At 22.7% G+C, this 22,216-nt stretch overlaps 1 protein-coding gene across 2 annotated transcripts in view; it reads left to right on the top strand.

Annotated features, from left to right (window-relative positions):
• Window positions 1-22,216, top strand: part of LOC129605812 (tyrosine kinase receptor Cad96Ca) — a 161,183-nt gene that overhangs the window by 106,229 nt on the left and 32,738 nt on the right. For both annotated transcript variants that reach the window (XM_055515772.1, XM_055515773.1), the window contains exon 8: window positions 21,529-21,668. In XM_055515772.1, the coding sequence (XP_055371747.1) occupies window positions 21,529-21,668 (140 nt within the window). The remainder of the gene's footprint in view (window positions 1-21,528; window positions 21,669-22,216) is intronic.

Below are 22,216 nucleotides of genomic sequence, written 5' to 3'. Positions count from 1 at the left end.
GTCTTCATTCATACCGGCTGGGGGTAATTTAGTTGTTTGTATATATAAAAAATATGTAAGTATGTGTATGAACCCCATATTTCCATTCACGCTTCAATATTCTGCAATACATATACTCTTACTTGAAAAAACTCCGGCTGTATACATTTTAACAGTACTTAAAAAAAAACTTAATATAAATTCTGACTGTTAAAATCTGCTCGTTATATAATATCATCAGCGAAATGAAAACAAAAAAAAATAATAAACTCATGCCAAAACAGTACAGTTGTAGTGGTACAGGAAAATACGAAAAAATGTTGGCAGTTGGAAAAAAAATATCTAAGAAAAAAAAAAAGTTTTTCAATTAGTTTATAAAAACACAACTATACGAAAAGAAAATAATTGAAAAAAAAAAAACAAAAACTAAAAATTTATCCAGACTTGACGATACACTAAAGAAAGAGATCCTTTTTTTTTATTTTTTTTTTTTTTGGAAGGAACAATTTTTGCACTTGACTAAAAAGTTATAAAGGCAAAATATAAGTGACAAAAGAATAAAAAAGTTGTACAAGAAAAAAAAAAAAAGAAGCAGACATGTCCTAGCATATTTTAATATATTTCTATCTCTTTCTAATTTTTCTAGTTCAGAGGACATCAAACATTTTTAATAAAAATGAAAATGCAAAAAAAAAAAGTTTGAATACGATTAATGTTGAGCAACAAAATACGTACACATGTATGCCGGGTTAGTCTTTTTACAAGGATGCAAAATTTAAGTAATTTTTTTTATAAATTTCAGGAAACTTATATAATATGACTATGTACATACATACATATACAATGTTTTTAATTAAAACCTGATTCAATTAGAATAGAAGTATGCAATTTGATTTTACAAAATAGTTTTTATGGTTATTCAAAAAATAAAAAGAAATTCAGTTCACAACTTTTAATATTGTAACAGCAGCTTTAAAATTGCTTGAGAGTTTCTGAACAAGTTGACGAACTTATATATACCTTGGGTTTGAGTGCGGGTTTCTAGTTATTTTTAAAATAATTGCATTAATAACTTTTTATAAATCATACAATATTTTGGTTTATTAAAATTGAAAATCTGTACCGGAATATAAAATGGCACAGTAGTTACAGTAGGATAAAGACATAAATTTAATAAAAGTGAATATTTCAATTGAAATTCAAATGTCTTCTTTCGTCTACACCTTATAAAGTAAATTAACTTTCGAGCTTTTTATAGGAACCCTCGACTTGTAAAGTAAACCTATTTCATTAAGATATATTAAAATCTTCTGAATCCAGCTCAAAAGTGCTTTATTAGAGTGATGAGCCCCAATTTTCAAACATTGAATGATAACAGGAAAATGATTAAGAATCTATACTCGATAATTGAGAACTAAAAGGAGTAAATTCATGAAAATGTCTCAATTTTTTTCTATTTTGTCAAACAAATTTTTTCTTTAAATAGATACTCGTAAAGTATTTTTCTTAATCAACTTAATTAGTTTAATTGCCATTTTGTTATAATGTACTTGGTCAATTTCTTTCAATATTTTGTTTTAAATACTTTATAAATAAACCTGCTTTCAATTACCTTAAAATATAATTGTTGTTTTTGTAATTTAATTATAGAATTTTTTTAAAAATTATGGTAACCATAGAACCAACAATTTTATGTCAAAATTATTTTAGTTGAACTACATTACTTTAATTTTTAATTAATAAGAATTTTCTGAATGTAATTTAAATTTGTATTAAATTTCACTTAAATTTTAAGTATAACAATATAATATTTTCATATGTGAGTATGTACACATTCTTTCTATGTTAAAAACTCTTAAAATTAAAGTGAATGCTAATTATAGTGTTTTATATAATTTATTAATGCCCTTGATATTTAAAACTGCGTGTAGACATATGGTGTAGTGTGAACTCATAGAATTTGAGAATCAAGTATTTTTTGGTTTTTCGAAATTAAGAATTAGTTTTTAATTATGTTTTCAAAAGAGTTTAAAATTTTCAAAAAGCAAATTTATTGTTATTTTTCAATGTCAAGGACAACATACAAAACTTTTCTTCGGAACAGCAAAACAGAAGCACAAATGTCAACATAATAGCCTTTTTGCAATTTGTTCGTTATATTGATTTTGAAATATTGTATAGGAAATTAAAAACTTGTTGTAACCACACAGCGAAATTAAATTGCACCAAGACCAAGACCAAACCAGCAGAAAATGTCAAAATTATTGATTGCAATAAAAATATTATTGAGTTTTATTTATTTTTTTTTTCTTAAATAAAATAAAGACCTTATTTCTATAGTATTCCAAATTGAAAAAAATAATTTCGAATAATAAGAGCAGTAAGAACAAAATTCTCTAATTTTTCCTTAAAATCTTCCCATTTCACTGGACCAAATTTTCCGTAATTTATTGTTTCTTTATTTGAGTATGAACCATTCTTAAAATTTATGCATTGAAGAGTTACAAATTTCATTAATACACACAAATCCACATAACACTAGTTTAATTAGATGAACTGTATCTCTTGTGTATTGTGTTCCTTTACACGTTCATAAATTATTTGTTTGAAAAATTCCAAATACTTCTCATTTTTTGAAACAAATTTTAGCCTTCTTCTAATTTTAATGTTATACTCTACACTTTAGTATGGAGTTTGTAACCACTTGAAGGATTCGATTTCGGTATGGTCATATATATATATATATTCTTGTTCAGCGTAAAATTCTGCGTTGATTTAGCCATGTCCGTTCGTCCGATTGCACGATAACTCAAAAACGAATAATGCAATCGGCTCCAAATTTTCACAAGTTGTTACTTTTGTGCAAACGACGCCTGCTATGATAATTGGATCAATTCGCACAACGGGTTCGGGTAGCTGTCATATAACTTAAAGTGTTTTTAGCACTTTTCCAAAAAAATTTTTGAAAAAAGTGCTTATTAGTTTCACTCTGTCCGTCCGTCCGTCCGTCCGTCCGTCCGTCCGTCCGTCCGTCCGTCCGTGTGTCTGTTTACAAAACTTCTACACCCTTGAAGATAGAAAGCTGAAATTTTATATATACATAGATCTTTACTAGAAACTTATTTCCGTAGAACAAAATTTTTACCTATCTCCCCCCCTCTAGAAGTTATACCCCCCCAAAACCCTAAAAATGGCCTTTTTTAAATATTTGTTGCAATGAAACCATAAGTATTTTTGAAATTTTGCAAACGCAGAAAGGCAGCGGCTTGCTTCCCCTAGCGCGGTATACTATAGTTAAACTTTAGAAAAACAAAATGGCCGTTGAAATTTACCGTTATCTAAAGTCCTTTTTTGCCAAATTTTTGATGTCGTTTTTCTTCTAGATCCTATATTCTAGAACTTTGAAATTTTAGGGGCTTTTAGACATTAACAAATAGTTCATTTCGTTAGAAGAAATTTTTTTTCCATCTCCACCCCCTCTCAAGTTATCACCTCTTGAAAATCGTAAAATTTGAATTTTTGACACCCTATATTTCCGAAACCGCAAGCTTTTCCAAATTTTTATAAACGCAAAAAGCTAACGGTAAATTTCGTGACACTAAAAAATATAATTATTTTTCTTAACTCACACAATTAACCCTTAAAATCGAGCATTATGTTAACCCCTTTTTATGTTAATTTTTGCTTTATTTCAAAGACTGCATATATGCGTCATCCTAAATATATGCAATCCTAGTAATAGTTTTGTATATGAATGAAAATAATTTTTATAGTGTGATAGGTATACATAGACTGTATTTAAAAGCAGAATTTTCACTTGTTGAAGGGAAAAGTGCTACAATACAAACCATTGGTTTGACCCAACTTTATTTATTTTTTAATGTTTTAAAAACTAGTAAAGATATTAATATCAAATTTTGCAAAGATGTGCCCAATTTCACTCTACATATGTTCTGAAAATTGCTATACAACTCCAAAAGCAAATTTTAATTAAATGCGAAAATAATAAAATTATATTTATGAAACTTGGCAGTTGTGTGTCCAATTATAGGTCAGACATATCCGTGAGGTTTCTATAGAATGGTTTCACAAGTTTGAGTAATTGCTATACAACAACGAAGGGTGCAGGATATAATTCAATCGGTTAATACCGACTGAAAGGTTTTTACTTAATTTATTTTTCTAAATATTTTTAAATCGATTTTTTAAAGGAGGTTTTAAAAACATGCATAACTACACATACCATATATTTATATACATAACATACATACATACATTATAATACTAAAATTTCACTTTACATAATATTGCAAGTATATACTTCCATATATTAGTATATATGTGTATATATTTATATAATATTATTTTGTTTTTCATAAGCATTTTTGCAATGCGTAATGCTTACATATTTTAAATGTTTTTTTCTTGAAAGAAACAAAAGAACAAAAAATTGAAGGTTAGCGATCCTTGAAATGACGTGATACAGAAAAACAACGAATATGTTTTTATCATTAGAAATGTTTTTAAGGCAAAAGAAAAACAAAAACAAAAATACATAATATATTTTAAAGTTTAATAATAAAATGCAAACAGAAAAAACAAAACAAAAAAAAAAACAATAGAAACTATACAAGGACAAAATGAACGTTTGTTACAGAAAAAAATAGCCTATGGGCAACTCGTCATCAGTAACTAGATGAAATTTTATTCTTGAAATTTTCACGCTAGAAGGATGATAATATCACTTTAAAAGCGACGAAAATTTTCTACACAAAATATACAAAATGAAAGAAAATGAAAAAACAACTATATTATAATTTATGCAAACGATTTTCTTTTCCTTGCAAAACAGAAACTCATGCTCTATATAGAGAACGGTTTTTGACCTTAAAAATATTTGGAAATTTATAATATATTTGTGCTTATTTTTAAGTTGAAAGTACCAAAAAGGATACTTTGTTTACTTTATTTAAATTGGGTTCAATTTAAATAATAAATACTTGAAGCTAATAATCTGTAATAGTTATTTAGTATGAACTGTCCTTATTTTTGTTGTGAATAAATTTAGAAAAAAAATTTGAAACATGGTTTAGTTCATTATGAAATTATACTGATTTTTTAGTTTACTTTTAATATTAATTTAAATTTGTGTATTAAGGATTATTTGTTTTAGAATCGGAGCCATAAATTATAATGAAGATAGTTATATTTTAAAAATTTCTTCCAGATTATTAATTTTTCGATAACTGGAACGTGTGTAACTTATTCTCTAAATATTCAACAAAATCATCAACATTATCGATGTATTTTGGATGGTTCAAGATTATTTTTTAATGAACAATGCTATTTATATTTCAGAATAATTTGAAGACGTAATTTACTTCAGTTTGACAATATGAAAATGTTCCCTAAAACGATTCTCAATTTCAGTTTATTGAAATCTATTGAATTCTATAATTTTGTGAAAAATATCTACCAATTGGGATTTTAAAGAAATGCACTTTGTGTTCCCTTTGAGATATATGAAATAATTAATTTAAGCTAACTACCAACTCTTTTTAAGTAAAAATGTTATTATTGTTCCTGTAATTTAGCACACTTGCACACACCCATGATCGAGAATATTATCAAAAAAATTGAACGTTTCAAAACACTGTATTGGCCAAAGTCATCTTTTAATATAAAATCATAATTTGCCTTTTGATAAATTAAAAAAATTTTTCATTAAATTTTAATTTTGTATATAAAATTTTCTTTGTTCAAAAATGCTTTAGCTTGGTAAATAGTTGGGTTTTTTTTGATATTTTCGTGTTTCAAATTCTTAGAATTGATATTAAAATAATTCCAATAACAACCCACAGAATATTTACATAAAAAAACATATGAATTATGTGTTTTTAGTAGTGTTAAAATTACTTGAAGCAATACTAAAAAAACTATTCTAAATTTTTTACTTTGTAACTAGAATTTTCATAATATTTTTCATTTGTGCAATTTTATACAAACACCTACTAGTTGCATCTACATTTTCAATATTAATATTTTTTATTTTCATTAGAATTTTTCCTAATGAAAACATTTATTTTTTTTTTGTTGAAATTCACGTTAAAATGAAAATATAATTTAAAATTATTTAAAATTGCTAAATAACATTATCATACAAAAATATCAAGTCTGCATGCAACATTTGAAAGTAATTAACTATTTGATAACATTTCAGCTTCGAGCAAAACGTGGTTTAGAATTTATTTGGAAAAATAATCGCATTTTCAGAGAGTTCATTATTTCATAGAATATTAAGGTTTTTTCAAGTAAACAAAAAGTATAAATAGAGCTATAATAGTAATGTAGTTATTTTATTAAAAAAAATCCTCTACATTTTTTTCATAATTATTTCAAAAAAAAAGTAGTGCTGAAATGTAAACATTTACTTATAGAAACTGCGTCCTTTATCATGAATTCTAAAAATGTGTTTATACCGTAGTAGAATTCTAGATGAGATACGCAAGATTAACTATGAAATTCTGTTTCCAATACAATCAAATTGAATAATATCTAATAGAATTCCCTTTATTGAAGAATAAGATCAAAAATTACTTTTTTCTTAATTTCTTCCATACAATATTGACTAAACTTAAATTACACCCTCGAGTTGCTATTGCAAGACCTTTGAATTGCGATTTTTATTTTATTGGTCTGTCGCGATCTTAACAACGTGGAATCAATTTATGACTTTAAATTTTAATTCATATAGCGGCTACTTGTTATATATTTTATCATTAAAAATCGATGGGACATTGCAATGTTCTGCATCGAAATCACTATAGATACCTACTTTTATGTTCGTTTTAAAAAGCTTTATTTAACGTTATTTTCGTAGGAAACCATACATACATACATTTATTTTTAACATATTAATTTAACTGTTTTTGACATCTTTCGTACGATTTTATTTTAGGTTATAAATTTTTTTTTTATTTTTAAAACCATTCCTGTTATGGTTTTTATTCTTCTTATTTTTAATTTGAGTAAAGAGATAAGAAAAAAACGTGTGTAAAAAAATATTCGTTTTCCCGAATTAAATACGGTATATATGTAGGTACACGTGTAACAAATTCATGAAGGTTATTTCAAAGACTTTATAGTTATATAAATATGAATGAGATATTATTAAATATTTTTTTTGATACGACTATATAAAGAAGATATACAGATATTATAGAAACGTTGTGTTTACAAACAAGGGAGGAGAAAAAAAAAAACCAAAATACAAACAAATTAAAATTAATTCATTTATAATCATCATATCAAAGTCAAAAAGAAATTTCCACTTTTTTTTTTCGTTCTTACCACGTTCATTTTCATGGAGTATTAAATTATTTATAGTTATGTATTTATGTATATAACGATATTATTTAAGCAAGTCGAAATGCAACAGAAATTAAATTTCAATATGGTTATAAAAATAATTTTCATACCCTAACTTCATGTTTGTATATCATAACAGATAGTGGTTAAATTATGTAAATTTTTTTTTTTTATTTTCTACAGAAAAGTTTTTAAATGTTATTCGGTTTAAAAGGTTTTCTCTTTTTATTTTCATTTAAACTTTATTTAATTGCGTATATATAAAATGTTTTTAAAAGAAAAAAAACTTAATTGAACTTAAGTAATTTAACGAAAATTATATTTTATGGATTGCGTTTTTAAATTTTGTTTAATATTTTTAAAGGACAGCAAAAATGTTTGTGAACCTGCTTGAACATATATTGAATATTAATTATGTAGTTGAATTACAATTGATATTTTAAAATTTCGATTGAAAAATTGCATACTTTCAGGGACGAGATTCAGGGGTAAGAATTCTATGTGCATGCAAAGACAATCAAAACTGATTTTTTAATATCTAAATAGCTGCTTTAAAATAAAATTCTCATTTGATTTTAATTTTACCTAGTTAGATAAAATAACTTCTCAAATATAAATAACTAGCACACCGGTAGTATAATTTGCATATCTTCAGGGGGAGATTAAAAGATGCTTTTGTAATTAAAACTGATTTTTCCAATTTCAAATTATTTCGACATTCTGAATGTAATAGTTATGTAATAAAACAGCAGCTTACAATTGTGTACTGACAATTATTATGCAGCCATAAAATTTTGAATATAATTGCCTTTTTAAACCAGATTTTTTGTTTTCAAAAAAAATTATTTGATTTGCCACGTGCTTGTTCTTCAATTACCTTTTTTTTTTAATTAAACGTAAAATTATAATGAAATCTTTTTACTATTATATATCAAAAATTTTAATTGTAAATTGAGCCTTAAATAAAATACTAATAAACAGTCAAAGCTTTTCAAACCTTAAGGTATTCAAAAAAAATTTTTTTTTTCAAGAAAAATGAATTTAAATATAATTTTCTAAGAGAACATTTTTAATTTTGTTCACTTTAAATCCACTTAGTATTAACTGTATAAGAGTGCACTTATAACAATGATGAATTAATCAGGAAGAAAAATTAAAAAATAAAATGCGAGGAAATTAACATAAATATTTAAAATTCGCGAAAAATTTCTGATTATTCATATATAATGCGGCACGGAGGATTTTTTTTCTGATAATTTTTATATAAAATTAACTTACTTCAAGCGAAAGCATGGTAGGTGCTCGTTTGATGTTACTCGTAGAAGCGAATTTTTAAAAAATGGAATGTGTAAGAATATGTGTTTGTTCAACGCAATTTTTCACATTTTTCTTCTTACACATTTTTTTTTTAATTTTAATTATTTTTTATGAATAATTTATGGATTTTTTAATAAATGCCAACCATTTACGTAAATTTTAAGCTAAAAAAAAATATACTCAAAATATTTTAATTAAAATGTTATTTTGGGAATTGAAATAAATATTCTATAAATATTGTGCAATTTGAAATTAAAGTCCTTTTTTTTTACTTTGAATCTTTCACTCCCCGATCTGCGAAAATATACAGATATCCGAAAGAAATATACAGACATTTATGGGAATAAATCAAATATGAATATTACGATATTAAAAATTTCATGTCGAAAATGTAATCATACTTGAATTTATTAAAAATAATTTGGACACTACTAAAGATATTTTTTATGCAGAAGAAAAAAAAATTAAATGAACGACTTGGTATTGTACTTTCACTCAAAACCTGCTGCAAATATTTTTGAATTTTAAAAATATTTCAATTTACTTAATACTTTTTTTGATGAATGAAAGTAACAAGTACAATTTTTTTTAGAATTCTAGTCACGAAGTAAATTAGAAATACAGTCACGGAAAATATTAGTTATTAGTGATAAATTTTTGTTGAATTTTTATGGCATAGTACAGTGTTTTGAATTCGACCCTAGAAATTAATAATCCCAACTATATATTGTAATTTTTCGTTCGATGTATACTGCAACTATTAATATGAATTTATATTTCAATTTCCTACTGAATACTAAAGGAACATAATCACATAAAATCCAACATCAATAATTATACGAGACTTAATTGAAATTATGTAATATTACCCCTATATGGATATATAATTCCATTGACTAAAGGTTTTAAATTTGCAAAAATAAAATTTCCTAAAGGTTATTTGGAGTAATTTTAGCAATTTTATTCACATATTTAAATTTCATGAAATAAAATCTTAAATATAAATTTTTAATTATTCTTATTGTATCTATAATAAATTCGCAGTGAAAAACTTCATACATGTATAAAACATTTTGGTACAGGAGTCGAAAAATCTATTTATTATGGACGATACATGCATATTGCTCCTCGCAATGTACTTTTGAAACACCGATGAAATCATTTTATGTATATAGATTCTTCAGTAATTGCACAATATGTAAAGCACGAAATCAAATATTTTTTTTTCTTTTTTGAATTTTCTAAATCCATAATGGTGGAAAATAAAATTGATACGTGCTTAATTTGCATAATATTCAATGAAAACAGCACATGTGTACGAAACTAAATCTCTTGTTTTTTTTTTTCAATAGAATTTTAGAATATAATTTTTAAAATTTTCAAAAAATAAATTAAAAATAAAAAAAAAACGATGGTTTAAAATGGCAACATTGCATAATCTGAAATTTTGTGTTATAAATGAAATGTTTAATTTTTTCTATTTTTATTTATGGAACAATACACCCACACACACACTAAAATATTGAGTTAATAATAAAATATTTACTTTTGTTAACATTTAATTGTGCTTTCATAAAAATATAAAAGATTTTTAAAATAAATTTTTCACAAATTTTTTTTAATTTTTTTTCTGTTTTGTTTTTTGAAACACAACTCTCCATAAAACATTTCAATATTATGACTGTCAAAAAAATAACAAAAAAAAAATTAGAATTTTAAAAATTCACTTCATCTGTTTTAGTCATTGTTGACATCCTTATCATCAAAATGACTTAAGATGATATTCATTGTAAATATAAATTTTAAATAAAATCAAGTTCGAGTATGTACACTTAATATAAGAAAACATCAAAATAAAAAAAAAGAGAAAGAGAAAAGAAATCATTAAAATTTCTCCAATTTTAATATTCGTAATAAACCGAGGTTCATTTCTCTTTTTTCAAGAGTTTTTCATAAGCTCTTTTATAAAAGAAAGAATAATTTAATAATGAAATTTTGTAATAATTTCCTTCTTAAAATTCATTATCAATATTTAAAGAATTCTTTAAATATTTTATGTGTACATTTATGTATATGTACATGTATTCATATATTTTATGTTCTTACTCACACACAAACATTATCCTTGAAGTCATTTATACATATATATACAGTAAATTTATAAAGGGGAGCGAGTATTTTTTACTCAAATGTTTGTGTAAATATTTTCTCATGTTCTCTTAAACTCTTAACTAATCGACTTAGTATTATGTAAATGTATTTTTATTTGAATGTTTGCATACTGAACATTTTTTTTAACAAAGATTTTCATAATATAAAATTAATTTTAATTATATATATATATATATACATATACGCATACGAAAAAAAATGAATTTGTTTAACAATAAAAAATATATGCGTCAAGGACTTGTGATGAAAATTTTTCTCGTATACTACACAATTAAAATTTTGTTTTTGATAATTTATACAGGATTTGGAGGCTAGTCAAAATAGTTCATGAACTTGTTTAAAATGCGATTATATAATTTATACATGCTCTTAATAATATACCGTTAAATAAGCTTAACATTTCTTTTGAAAAAAAAAAATAATAATCAAATCTTAAAAAAATTTAAAAATTTTAAACAATAATGGAGAAATTTAACAATTACATACAATTTTATTATCAAATACGTCAAGGACAACAAAACAGTAAAAAAAGAAAATTTCTGAATTGGAACTAGCTTGAAAATTTTAAAAATTGAAATTCTTTTAATTATTTTTAATATAATTAAATAAATCTTTCAAATAGTCACCTATTTTCTGGGATTTATATATTTTTCCCAGAAGTTCAATTTACTTAATCCTTCAATAAATTGAACGTTCTTATATAAGTTCTTTTAAATTATCTAAAATTTCGTTCAAAATTCATAATCAAATTCCGAATTCAACTTATGTAAATAAAGAAAATACCACAAATTGTTGTGTCTATTCTATACAATAATTCGTAGAACAACCTGTATTATTATTTTGGAAAATAGGTAGGTTATTTTGCTATATAAAACCATTATGAACAAATTTAGATACTTGTTTTTTATTTTTAAATAAAAATTTCTTTATTATTTTTTTAAATAATTTCTTATACTTTAATTTAAATAAAGAAAAACAAAAGAGTCAAACAATTACGATAAAATTTAAATAAAATTTTAATAATTATTATATAAAAATTAAATAAAAATTTACCATACACATACATACAATTTTCTTATAATAATTGTTATAATAAACTTTGTAAAATAATTTCAAGGAAATTTTATTTGAAAAGAACGTTCTTTAAGGGTACCTACACATACAACATTATGTTTTTTTTTTTTTAAATTTTTCAAGAAAAGGTAATTGTTATATAAATTTAGAAACCTTAACAAAAGTAAAATGAATAAAATTATTTAAAATTTTTACGTCTATTATCTATGATTTTGTATATGATTTTGAAATTCATTACTTTAGTCGTAATTGGAGGAAAATTAAGAATGTATGTAGGTATTTACTACATATACATATGTATATTGCTATATAAATACATATCAAAGGTATTACGAACATACATCCCTTTTCATGCATGTGTACCATCCTCAAGTCATAACAAAATTTTAATAGAAATAAAGAGTATTATAACAAATATCTCAAGAAAAACATCTTGATTCAATTAAAATTTAAATGGAAAAAAAAAGTTTTTATTTTTCTTTATAATTTTTTAATATTTTTTTTTTTTTTTGCTGTTCAGGAAAATTTTCGGAGGAGCAGAAAATTTTCATTTTAATTTTGATTTTTTGTTTTGTTTTCTTTTTTTGCTCTTCTTATTATTTTCTTTTTGTTAAAAATTGACTTTGAGAATCAGTTTTTGGTTAAACGCAATTGAAATGAGTTGATGAACAGAAAAATATAAAAATATTCGAAAAAGAAAAACAAAAAAAAAATTATATTCCTTACAAAAAGATATTAATGATATAAAACATGATTAGAGCCTTACTGTAAGCAACAACAAACTTTTACAAAAGAATAAAAGTAAGTAATTTTTGTTAAAAGAAAAAAAAGATCCGTGTATGTGTGTGTATAAATTTAAAAATTTGCGTATTATTTGAATTGAATTTCAACTTTTTTAATTATTTTTTAATTCTTATTTACATATTTACATAATATTTTGTTTTATTATTTTTAAATATATAAGAGAGAAAAACAAATAAATTTTTTATTTAAATTGTTGATTATGATGAGCGCCCGCCCGCCCTAACTTGTATTTCAAAATTTTTATAATTATGAATAAATTTCTTTGTATGTTTCTTAATAAACTCTTAATTATTTTAAATAACACCCATTTATAAGGATTATTTTTATGAATTCATTTGAAATTTTGAAATAATTGATTCTGTTTCTTAAATTTTTTTTGTGGCAAGTTTTTCAATGTCGTAATTTACCGTCACTTGTAATATTTTTCAAATTTTTGAAGATATTAGTGTTTTATAAGTTGACAAATATTAATTTATAAGTTTTGTATTCTGTTACACTGAAGAACCAACATATAAAAATGTTTTATACTACAATAAAAAATTTGAACCTTTATGTTCAATTAGATTTTACATATATTCTGAAAATTTTAATGGAATGGCTGTACTAGTTCGGCTGATTCATATGAAACTTGTCATGGCAATTACGTGCCCGATAACGGGGTAAGTCATATCTCTGAAATTTTTGTAGAATAGCTTGACAGGTTCGGATAACTGCCATATGAAAGCTAATACTAAATATTTAAAAAAAAAAATTTATATGTGGCGACTGGGTATAATTCAATCGATTCATATTGTATGAAAGATTTTTTCCTTGTCTTTTCTTTTTCATTTTAAAATGTGGGTAATATCTCTTTTAATCAGGCACTGTTTTGGTCAACAATACCTTTAAATTTTTATTAACTAATTACCTATATTTTGCTATAATCAAGTTATGGTCACTGTAATAAAATATTTTTTTTTTAAATTAAATTCTTATTAAAATTCTAATAGAATGAAACTAACATGAAAAGCACAAAATAAACTTTGAAATGATTAAAATTATTTTTAAAATCCAAGATTAATATAAAATGTTTATAAACTATTTTTAAATTTTTCAAATTTACATTTTAATTAATAAAACAAAACTATATATATATAGAAATAATAATTTAATTTTAGGACCATATTAAATAAAATCAATTAAGACATTATTTTATACATTTTATATACCTACTTAATTTGCCATTAGACTTTGTTCATTCTATGGAAAAATACTCCAACCAATTTTGTTTAATACAAAAAATAATACTCTAAAATAGAAAATTAAATGAAAAAAAAATAAATTAAAATATTCATAGATTACAAGAATTATATAATAATATTTCTATATACGTGTATAAAATTTTCATCTAAATAAAATTCCAATTTATTTAATTAAGATATAAAATTTGATATTAAATTCGATTTAAAAAAATATTATATTACTTTTACATTGCAAAAATATCATTTAACAAAATCGATAGTCCAAAACAATACATTGATAAAATGTAATTTATTTAATTGGAAATTTTAATCTTGTTTATGAATAAACTTTTGAAAATGATTTGAAGTAATTTTATTAAATTTGAAAAATGATTTCAAGTAATTTGGTGAAAAGCTGAATTTGTCGAAAAACTTCATTGCTCAATAGAAAGTATCAGTGTTCAAAGAAATAGTTGAACAATGTTCATTTGTGAATTTTTAAAGAGACTCACTTTAATAAACGACAATCTATTTCAAAACAAGAAAGAATTCGAAAAATAAAATCAATTTATAATTGTTAAACCTAAACTAAAGTAGCCAATATTCTTCATTAAATCGTTAAAAAAGTTAATTTTTTGTTAGAAGCATTAATAGCAATTCTACTTGATTATAGTTGTATTAAAGCTGTAAAATTATTAAATATACCCTTAATGGATTAATTCAAATCTTTAGTATTTTCTCAGTGTTGGAATAATTTTAAATTGAATTTTTCTAAACATAAATTAATTCTAAATCAACTCTTTTATATTAATTTTCAAACTTCTTAATCGACTCTTTTATTAAATCTTACTACAATATTTCGAAATTCCAAAACATAATTATTACATGACTCAAATTTTTTAAGTAATTGGCCAATACCAAGATGATCCTTAGTTATTGTTGATTGTTATCTCAATTTTTTCAATAGAAAATTTTGTTTCTCTGTCTGACTACTCGTATTATTTTTAATTTAAATTTAATTATAAATTATAGTTGCCTCAAATAATGAATCATTTTTTTTTGAAAAGTCAATAAAAGAGCAACTTCTATAAAAATTTTTTAATAGAGAAAATTTTTGAATTCAATAAAATTAAAATAATTTTAGTCAACACTATCGATTCGTTTTTACGTAATAGCAATAATAATATAAATATATTATTATGAAGTATAAATGATACATATATATATATATGTGCATATGGAAACAAATGTTATATTTAATATCTTAAATCCTTTTTATACATAAAATTTAAAATATTCATGCAATATAATTGAAAAGGATATTATTTTACGAAAAGTATAACATTTAACTGGTATTATTTCACATTAAACCAATTTTTTTTTGGAAGAAAACCATTTTGAACTTTAACAATACATACATACATACTCGTATATCGTGTATATGTAAGGAAACTTATATTAAATTAAATTGTATTCGTTCTTGTATATGATATAGATATCCTTATGTCTTCTCTGCGAATATACATTGATATATGAGATTATACGCATTTTTACATTAAATTGTTATATAATATATAAATACGAGTACAATCTAAATTTGTATTTAAATTCTTAATAAGCATTGAATATAAAAAAATGACAAAATAAAAAAAAAGTATGATAACAATATTATTATGAGAAAGTTTTTTACTTTCCTGTAAAAGAAATTACAATATTCAGGATACTTGGGTATAAAACAATATCCTGAATTTATAGAAAACAAAAATGAAAGAAATAAGAAAAATTTCATGTCAGAAAGTGTTTTTGTGCTCGAGTATATCTTGTAAGTAAAATTTTATTTATATATTTTAAAAGGCGGTACAATATTAAAATACGTATTATACACATACATTATATACTAAAACTTATACAATAACAATGAATACAAAGTTCAATATTTTATTTACGGTATTTGATAGTTTTACAAATTTAAGGCAATTTAAAAGTTAAAACACAATTATTATTGATGTGAATTGGATATATTTGAATATATATTTAAAATATCTAAAATTTCAAAAAAATTTAATAAAAATTTTCATTGCTGATTAAATTTATGCAATATAAGTTGATTCAATAGTTTTGAAATTTTCAAGTACTTTAGGAAAATATTATAAAATTGAATTCCGAAATTGTATTTAAAAATTACAAGAAGTAGTAAGAATTTGGAAATAGAATTAAGTTTACATTAAAGCACTTTACGAAATTCAGAAAAACGGGAAATCGAACTGAAAAAATTACAAATTTCAAGTTAAATTTTCCATTTTTCCTTAATTGTCATTTCTTTAAAAATTTTTAAATATAGAATGAATTTGATTTTAATGATTTTATATATTTATGAAACAATGCAAAATACACTATAAAATTTTTTTCTCATATGAACATTACAATTGAGAAATAAGTGATAAATTTCAATTTCACGCCACCTGGTGAGTAAAAAGGTGAAATACCGAACTAGACCCCAAATCAGATATTAATTTACATTTGATATTAAGAAAATACTGAAAATTTACATTACAAAATATTGAGTAGGTTAATATCGGACATTATTGATAATGAATAAATATCAATAAATATTTACGGCACATAATTGTCATGCATATTCATATACATATATACTTATGTATTATTATTATGAATTAAAGTAATTACATTTATAATAATATTATCATAATTTCAAAATTCAATTGTATACTTATAAGATCTGCGCATACAAAAACCAATGATAAAATTTAATTTCAAATTCGAAAGATAATAATTTTTTAAGGTTTATTTGTATGTATACAAGTAATTAAAATAAAAAATTCCCATAATCATAAATTTATTATTTAAATGGCTTTATATATACATATATACATGTATAAATATATTCATATATAATATGTTTATAAAAATAATAATAATATAAAATATTAATAATAAAATATTAATTTTAAAATTTTCAATTTAATATTACTATGTCACTTGAAGCGTGAATTTTCTATATAAAATGATAATTGACCAAATCCCAATTATCTAAAAATGCTTCTAAAATGTCACAAAATCTATATATTATAGTAATTATATAATAATTTCCATCATATAACTAAAATTTCAATTAATATTTTGTTGCATTGTAAACACTGCATATATATTATAGATATGCATAATATTATAGGTAATAAATATATAAAAAAATAATACAAATACAAGGGCATTGAAGTGTTATTGTTATGCAGCTATATACATACATAGAAAAATATTTATAGTTATTATAAGTACAAAATTTCAAAATATTCTAATAATATTTTAGTAGTAAATACTTTTGCAAATGACACTTATATAATAATATTTGGACCATAAATATGACACCACATCTAATAGAATAGTGTGACACATATCACAATATAAAATTGTATTAATAATAAATTGTGCAAACATAATAATAATTATTATCTATATACAGAGAGAAAGAACTTACACAGCGAATGGTAAAATTAAATACATTTAGATGAGGAAGAGTTAATTATGAGTACGGAAGGAACTATCACCGATTAGTTCTAGAATAATTCCAAAAAAAAAATATAGTTTTTGTTTTAATGTTTTAAGGTCCAATATAATATACAACTGAGTGAAAATTATTGAAAAGGAACTAATTTTTAGTTACAGTGAATTAAAAATTAAAATTTACGCATGTTTTCACAGATTTATCGGAAATAGACTTTACGAATGAGCGATTAGAATTTTAATATACATTTTATAATATAACATTTACGTAGTTCTTTTATTAAATGTTTTGGAACTACTATCTAAAAAAAAATAATTCGTGTTAGTTCTGCTATCATTATGAGTTAATCTCGTGTTATAAATAGGAAAAAAAAGGGGGTATAAATGTTTCTAAGTTTATTTGGTTTAGTTATGCAAATTTTAATGCGTGTACAAAAATTTGAATTAATTTTAATACTTTTAATTTAAATACAATATATAGGTTAATTGAGATATGAAATTTTTAGTTTTACGACAGTTTGTATTGCATAAGTTTATATTCACACATGCAACTGTATGATTGCATGGAATTAAGTGGTTTAGTAGCTTAGATGTGCTCGAAATGATTTTAAAATCAAACATGTTACAATCTACCTTAGCCCTTATATACCTTGTTTTTCTTTAACCCATCTCTGTTATTGTATCATACAAAGTTTGAATTCAAATGAATTTCCGTATTAAAAAATATCTCTGAAATTAATATATTCATTACCTAAGCATTTATATAAGAAATTTGTTCTAAAATTCCAACTTGCTGGAATATATTTTTCACAATGTTAAATAAGGATCACACCTATAATTATTAATAAAGTATTGCAATTTCTCATTATGGAAGAAATAAATTATAAAGATGATCAAAACGATTTTTTTTTACCTCTTGCCCTTACATTTTGAATCTAATCTATGGACTAATAATTCGAAGTATAAATATTGTTTACACATATTCTTGTCAACTAAATTTTTTTACACTATTTAATTCAGAAAAAAAAAATGTTGTTATTCAAATATAAAAGAAAAATAAAAAATTTTTGTTAATAATCACAACATTTCAATTGAATTCCAAATCAGTATACCATTCAAATACTGGTAAACCATTTTTAGAAAATAAAATAAAGTTCATCTGTATAACTACAATATATTCTAGATTTTTTGAAATAGATGCTTTGTAGTAAGCATCTATAGAAAATCAAAATATTTACTTTTGCATTTACCATTCAAAATTTTTCTTTTTTCATATTTTGCATAAATACGAGTACTCCGTAGTGTTCATGCATGTTTTTTTTTTATATTACTTTATTCCTTAAAATATTTTCAAGATAAATATAATAGTTAGAGTATTTCTTTTTCATATATGTAAAGGAAACGGATGTGTGTGATTTTTTATTTTTATATTTTGCTAAATGCTAAGAATTTTATAAACTATATAAACGAGTTTAATCAACCTAGAATTCCAATTTCATATATTGTTATGTATTCAGTTTAAATAATCGAAACAACCTTGGTGTAGTAAGTCGAAAGAGTTATTAAATTGTTGTCGTTTTATTTTTCTATATACATACATATATGTGTAGATAAACGTTTAGTTAAATAAAACCTAGTTTGTAATTTTGAATATCGATACGAAACTATCTACACTCGCATTTACCTATATTGTAAAAAAAAAAAAATAAATAAAAAAATATATTATTAAAAACAAAAATTTTTAATATTTGTTAAGTATAAAAAAAAAAGAAGCTAAAATGCTCAACGTATTTAGAAAATTGAAGCATAAAAATCATAACGTTCAACAAATTGCCAATAATATTGCATTATGAATGGTTTAAGCTGCGTTTAACCAACGATTAATGCACTAAAATTTTGAGAAAAAATGATGAGTGAAAATGAGTTTAACGATTTGCGGTGAAAAATAGAAACCCTTTTTAGTGTCTTGTTAAATTTTATATCAGCGACATAGTTGCATTAATATTTTGACAATTAAGGATTAATTCAATTATATTTTTATTATTTTGAAGTACACACTTTAAAATTAAAAAATATAAAACTATTTTATGTAAACCACAAAGATTTTTTGAATTTCCTAAAGCGCAAAAATATAACCATTTGTTTCTGTTTTTGGAAGGGCCTGAAAATCAAATGTTCTCGTCTGTTTTCTTTTTTCATATTCGTCAGTTTTGGAAAACTATATAGAAAACAATAAGGGATTTTCTTTTCCATAACAAGATTTTGTTCTTACCTCCTTTCTCCGAAAATACCTCCTTCTTCCGAAAATGTGTGATTTTGGAAATTTTTATTAAAACAATTTTCTAATTTAATTCTCTTTAAACTTTTGTTTCTCAACCTATGAGGATGCAAAAATTTCTTAATGCATTAAATAATTTTGGAATATTAATGAAATTAATTTTTAAAAGATAGTTTTTAAAAAAAGTAACAGAAAACAAATAGAAAATTTGTTTAAGGAAAATATGCTTTTTGAAAACACCATATTTAATATTGAATTGATTATTATTAAAACTGCTCGAGTAATTCCTACTATATTCGAATTTAAAATTTCAAAAATTGCTGCCACTGAAATTACAATTTTTGCTATAGTTATTGCCCTTAATAATTGTAATATACTTGGCATTTATCTTGGCATGACCTTAAATGTTAACATTAAAATTGTACAAATTTATTAATAGGTTTATTTTCTATTATAGCCATATTTTATAAACATGGATTTTTAATTGTCCTTCTAATGTTAAATTTTTTAATGTAGCGACTTAAAATGCATAATTAGAAATCAAAATGCAAAGCTATATCTAGTAATATCATAAATCATTACTAGTAGCGTTTGCAACTTTAATTTTCCAATCTGTCAAAGTTAATTTGATTTTCAATAAAAATGAAATTGTTTCCAATATATATGTATGTATTCATTATGTAAAAGAACATTAAACTATAACAGACTGCCTGAAAACATTTACTTTGATTATCTTGAAGAAAAACTGAATTCAATCTCGTGTTCTATTACTGCAATAAAATACAAGTAGGTGACTATAATATCATATAGTATGAAAAATACAATATTGTTATACCCACTCTTATTTTTATAAAAAAAATCTATGTATACATATGTATAGTTGGTACAGATACTAAAATATACTCGTACATATGTGGATTATTTTAAAATTAGAATATTGTAAATATCTAAAAGGAATAAAAGACAAAAAATAAACAAAAGCAATTTATGTATACAATCATATTGTAAGAATATATTGCTATATTGGGAATGAGTATTATATTCTGTCCTTTTACAATCAGAAAATAAAAGAGAAAAAGAAAATTGCAAATATACAATATTTGCAATTCTTTATTTTTTTGTAAGGATATGAGACATTTTTTCTATGCTTTTTAGTTTTACATTTTGTTTTTTTTGTTTATTTTTTCTTCTGTTGTTAATATTATTACACTCCTGTTATTGTTTTTTTGCTGCTTCTATTGTTATTTGTTTGCATTATTCTAATATTTTCAGAATAATAATATAAGTATATCAAATTGAAAATGGTTTTCTTTTTATTTCGAAATATTATGATATTGGGAATAAAAAAAAAAAAACTGAATATATAAATTTTACTCTACGTATATGGATATGTATAAAAGCAAGTACATAAACTATACATAATAACATAGTATATTTTAGTATATTATGCAGGTATAGTTAATGTTAAAGAAAATGAAGTAGAATGAAGGTAAAAACAATATTGAATCGAAGAAATAAAGAAATTTCAAATTGTATTATTCTTTGTATTTTTTTTCAAATTTTTTTTATTTTTTTTAAATTTTCTTTTTATTATTTTTCTTTCATTTCATGCAATATGGTAAAATCATTTTGAAAACTTAAACTATAAAAATACATCAACTATACCACCAACAATATATTCGAACATATTTACTCATATATTGTCTTCATATATTATTATGACAATGGAACGAAAAATATAATAACAATAAAAACAAAACAAAAAAAAAAACAACATAATATACAACTACATAGGTAATGAAGTCTCTTGAACCGCATGTTAATGTTGTACGCCTTCTTGGTTCTTGTACTGATAAAGATCCAATATTTGTGATAATCGAATATGTAAATCGTGGCAAATTGCAAACATATTTAAGAAATTCGCGTGCTGAAAGGTAAGTTACTTGATTTTTGGTATTTTTTTTTCTTTTTGTTCTTTTATATTTCATATTGTATAGTTTTATTATTATTATTAAATTCAATTTATATGTAAATTTTATGATAATATTATATTATTATGTTACATAATATTAAAATTATAAAATAATTTATTTAATTAAATATGTTACTCATGTATTCATTTAATACGTATATAGTATAGAAAGGGAAATTGGATTATATAATTCAAATTCAAGAACGATGGTGTTGATCTTTGAAAAAATAAAATTTTTAGAGGCATTATATGTAAAGTTTTCTTATTAATTGGTGAAGGTTAATTCATGGGTTTAAAACAATTTTGAGTCAATTATTGACACAACTTTCATTTAAAATTTATTGTGTGTTTAATCTTAAACACATTATAAATAGTTTTTAAGTACCGACAAGTACCAAACATAAAAAATATGTAAGAGACTAAAAATGAAAATTATAAATTTGAAAATTTATTTAATTAATTTTGTAAATTCGTTGAAATTTCTCGACTTGATGTATGTCATGTATATTG

The sequence above is a fragment of the Condylostylus longicornis genome, unplaced genomic scaffold (genome assembly GCF_029603195.1).
Source record: "Condylostylus longicornis isolate FDR11 unplaced genomic scaffold, ASM2960319v2 ptg000015l, whole genome shotgun sequence".
Classification (NCBI taxonomy): domain Eukaryota; kingdom Metazoa; phylum Arthropoda; class Insecta; order Diptera; family Dolichopodidae; genus Condylostylus; species Condylostylus longicornis.
The sequence above is the reverse complement of the archived record's forward strand: the minus strand, read 5'-3'. Positions and strand labels throughout refer to the sequence as shown.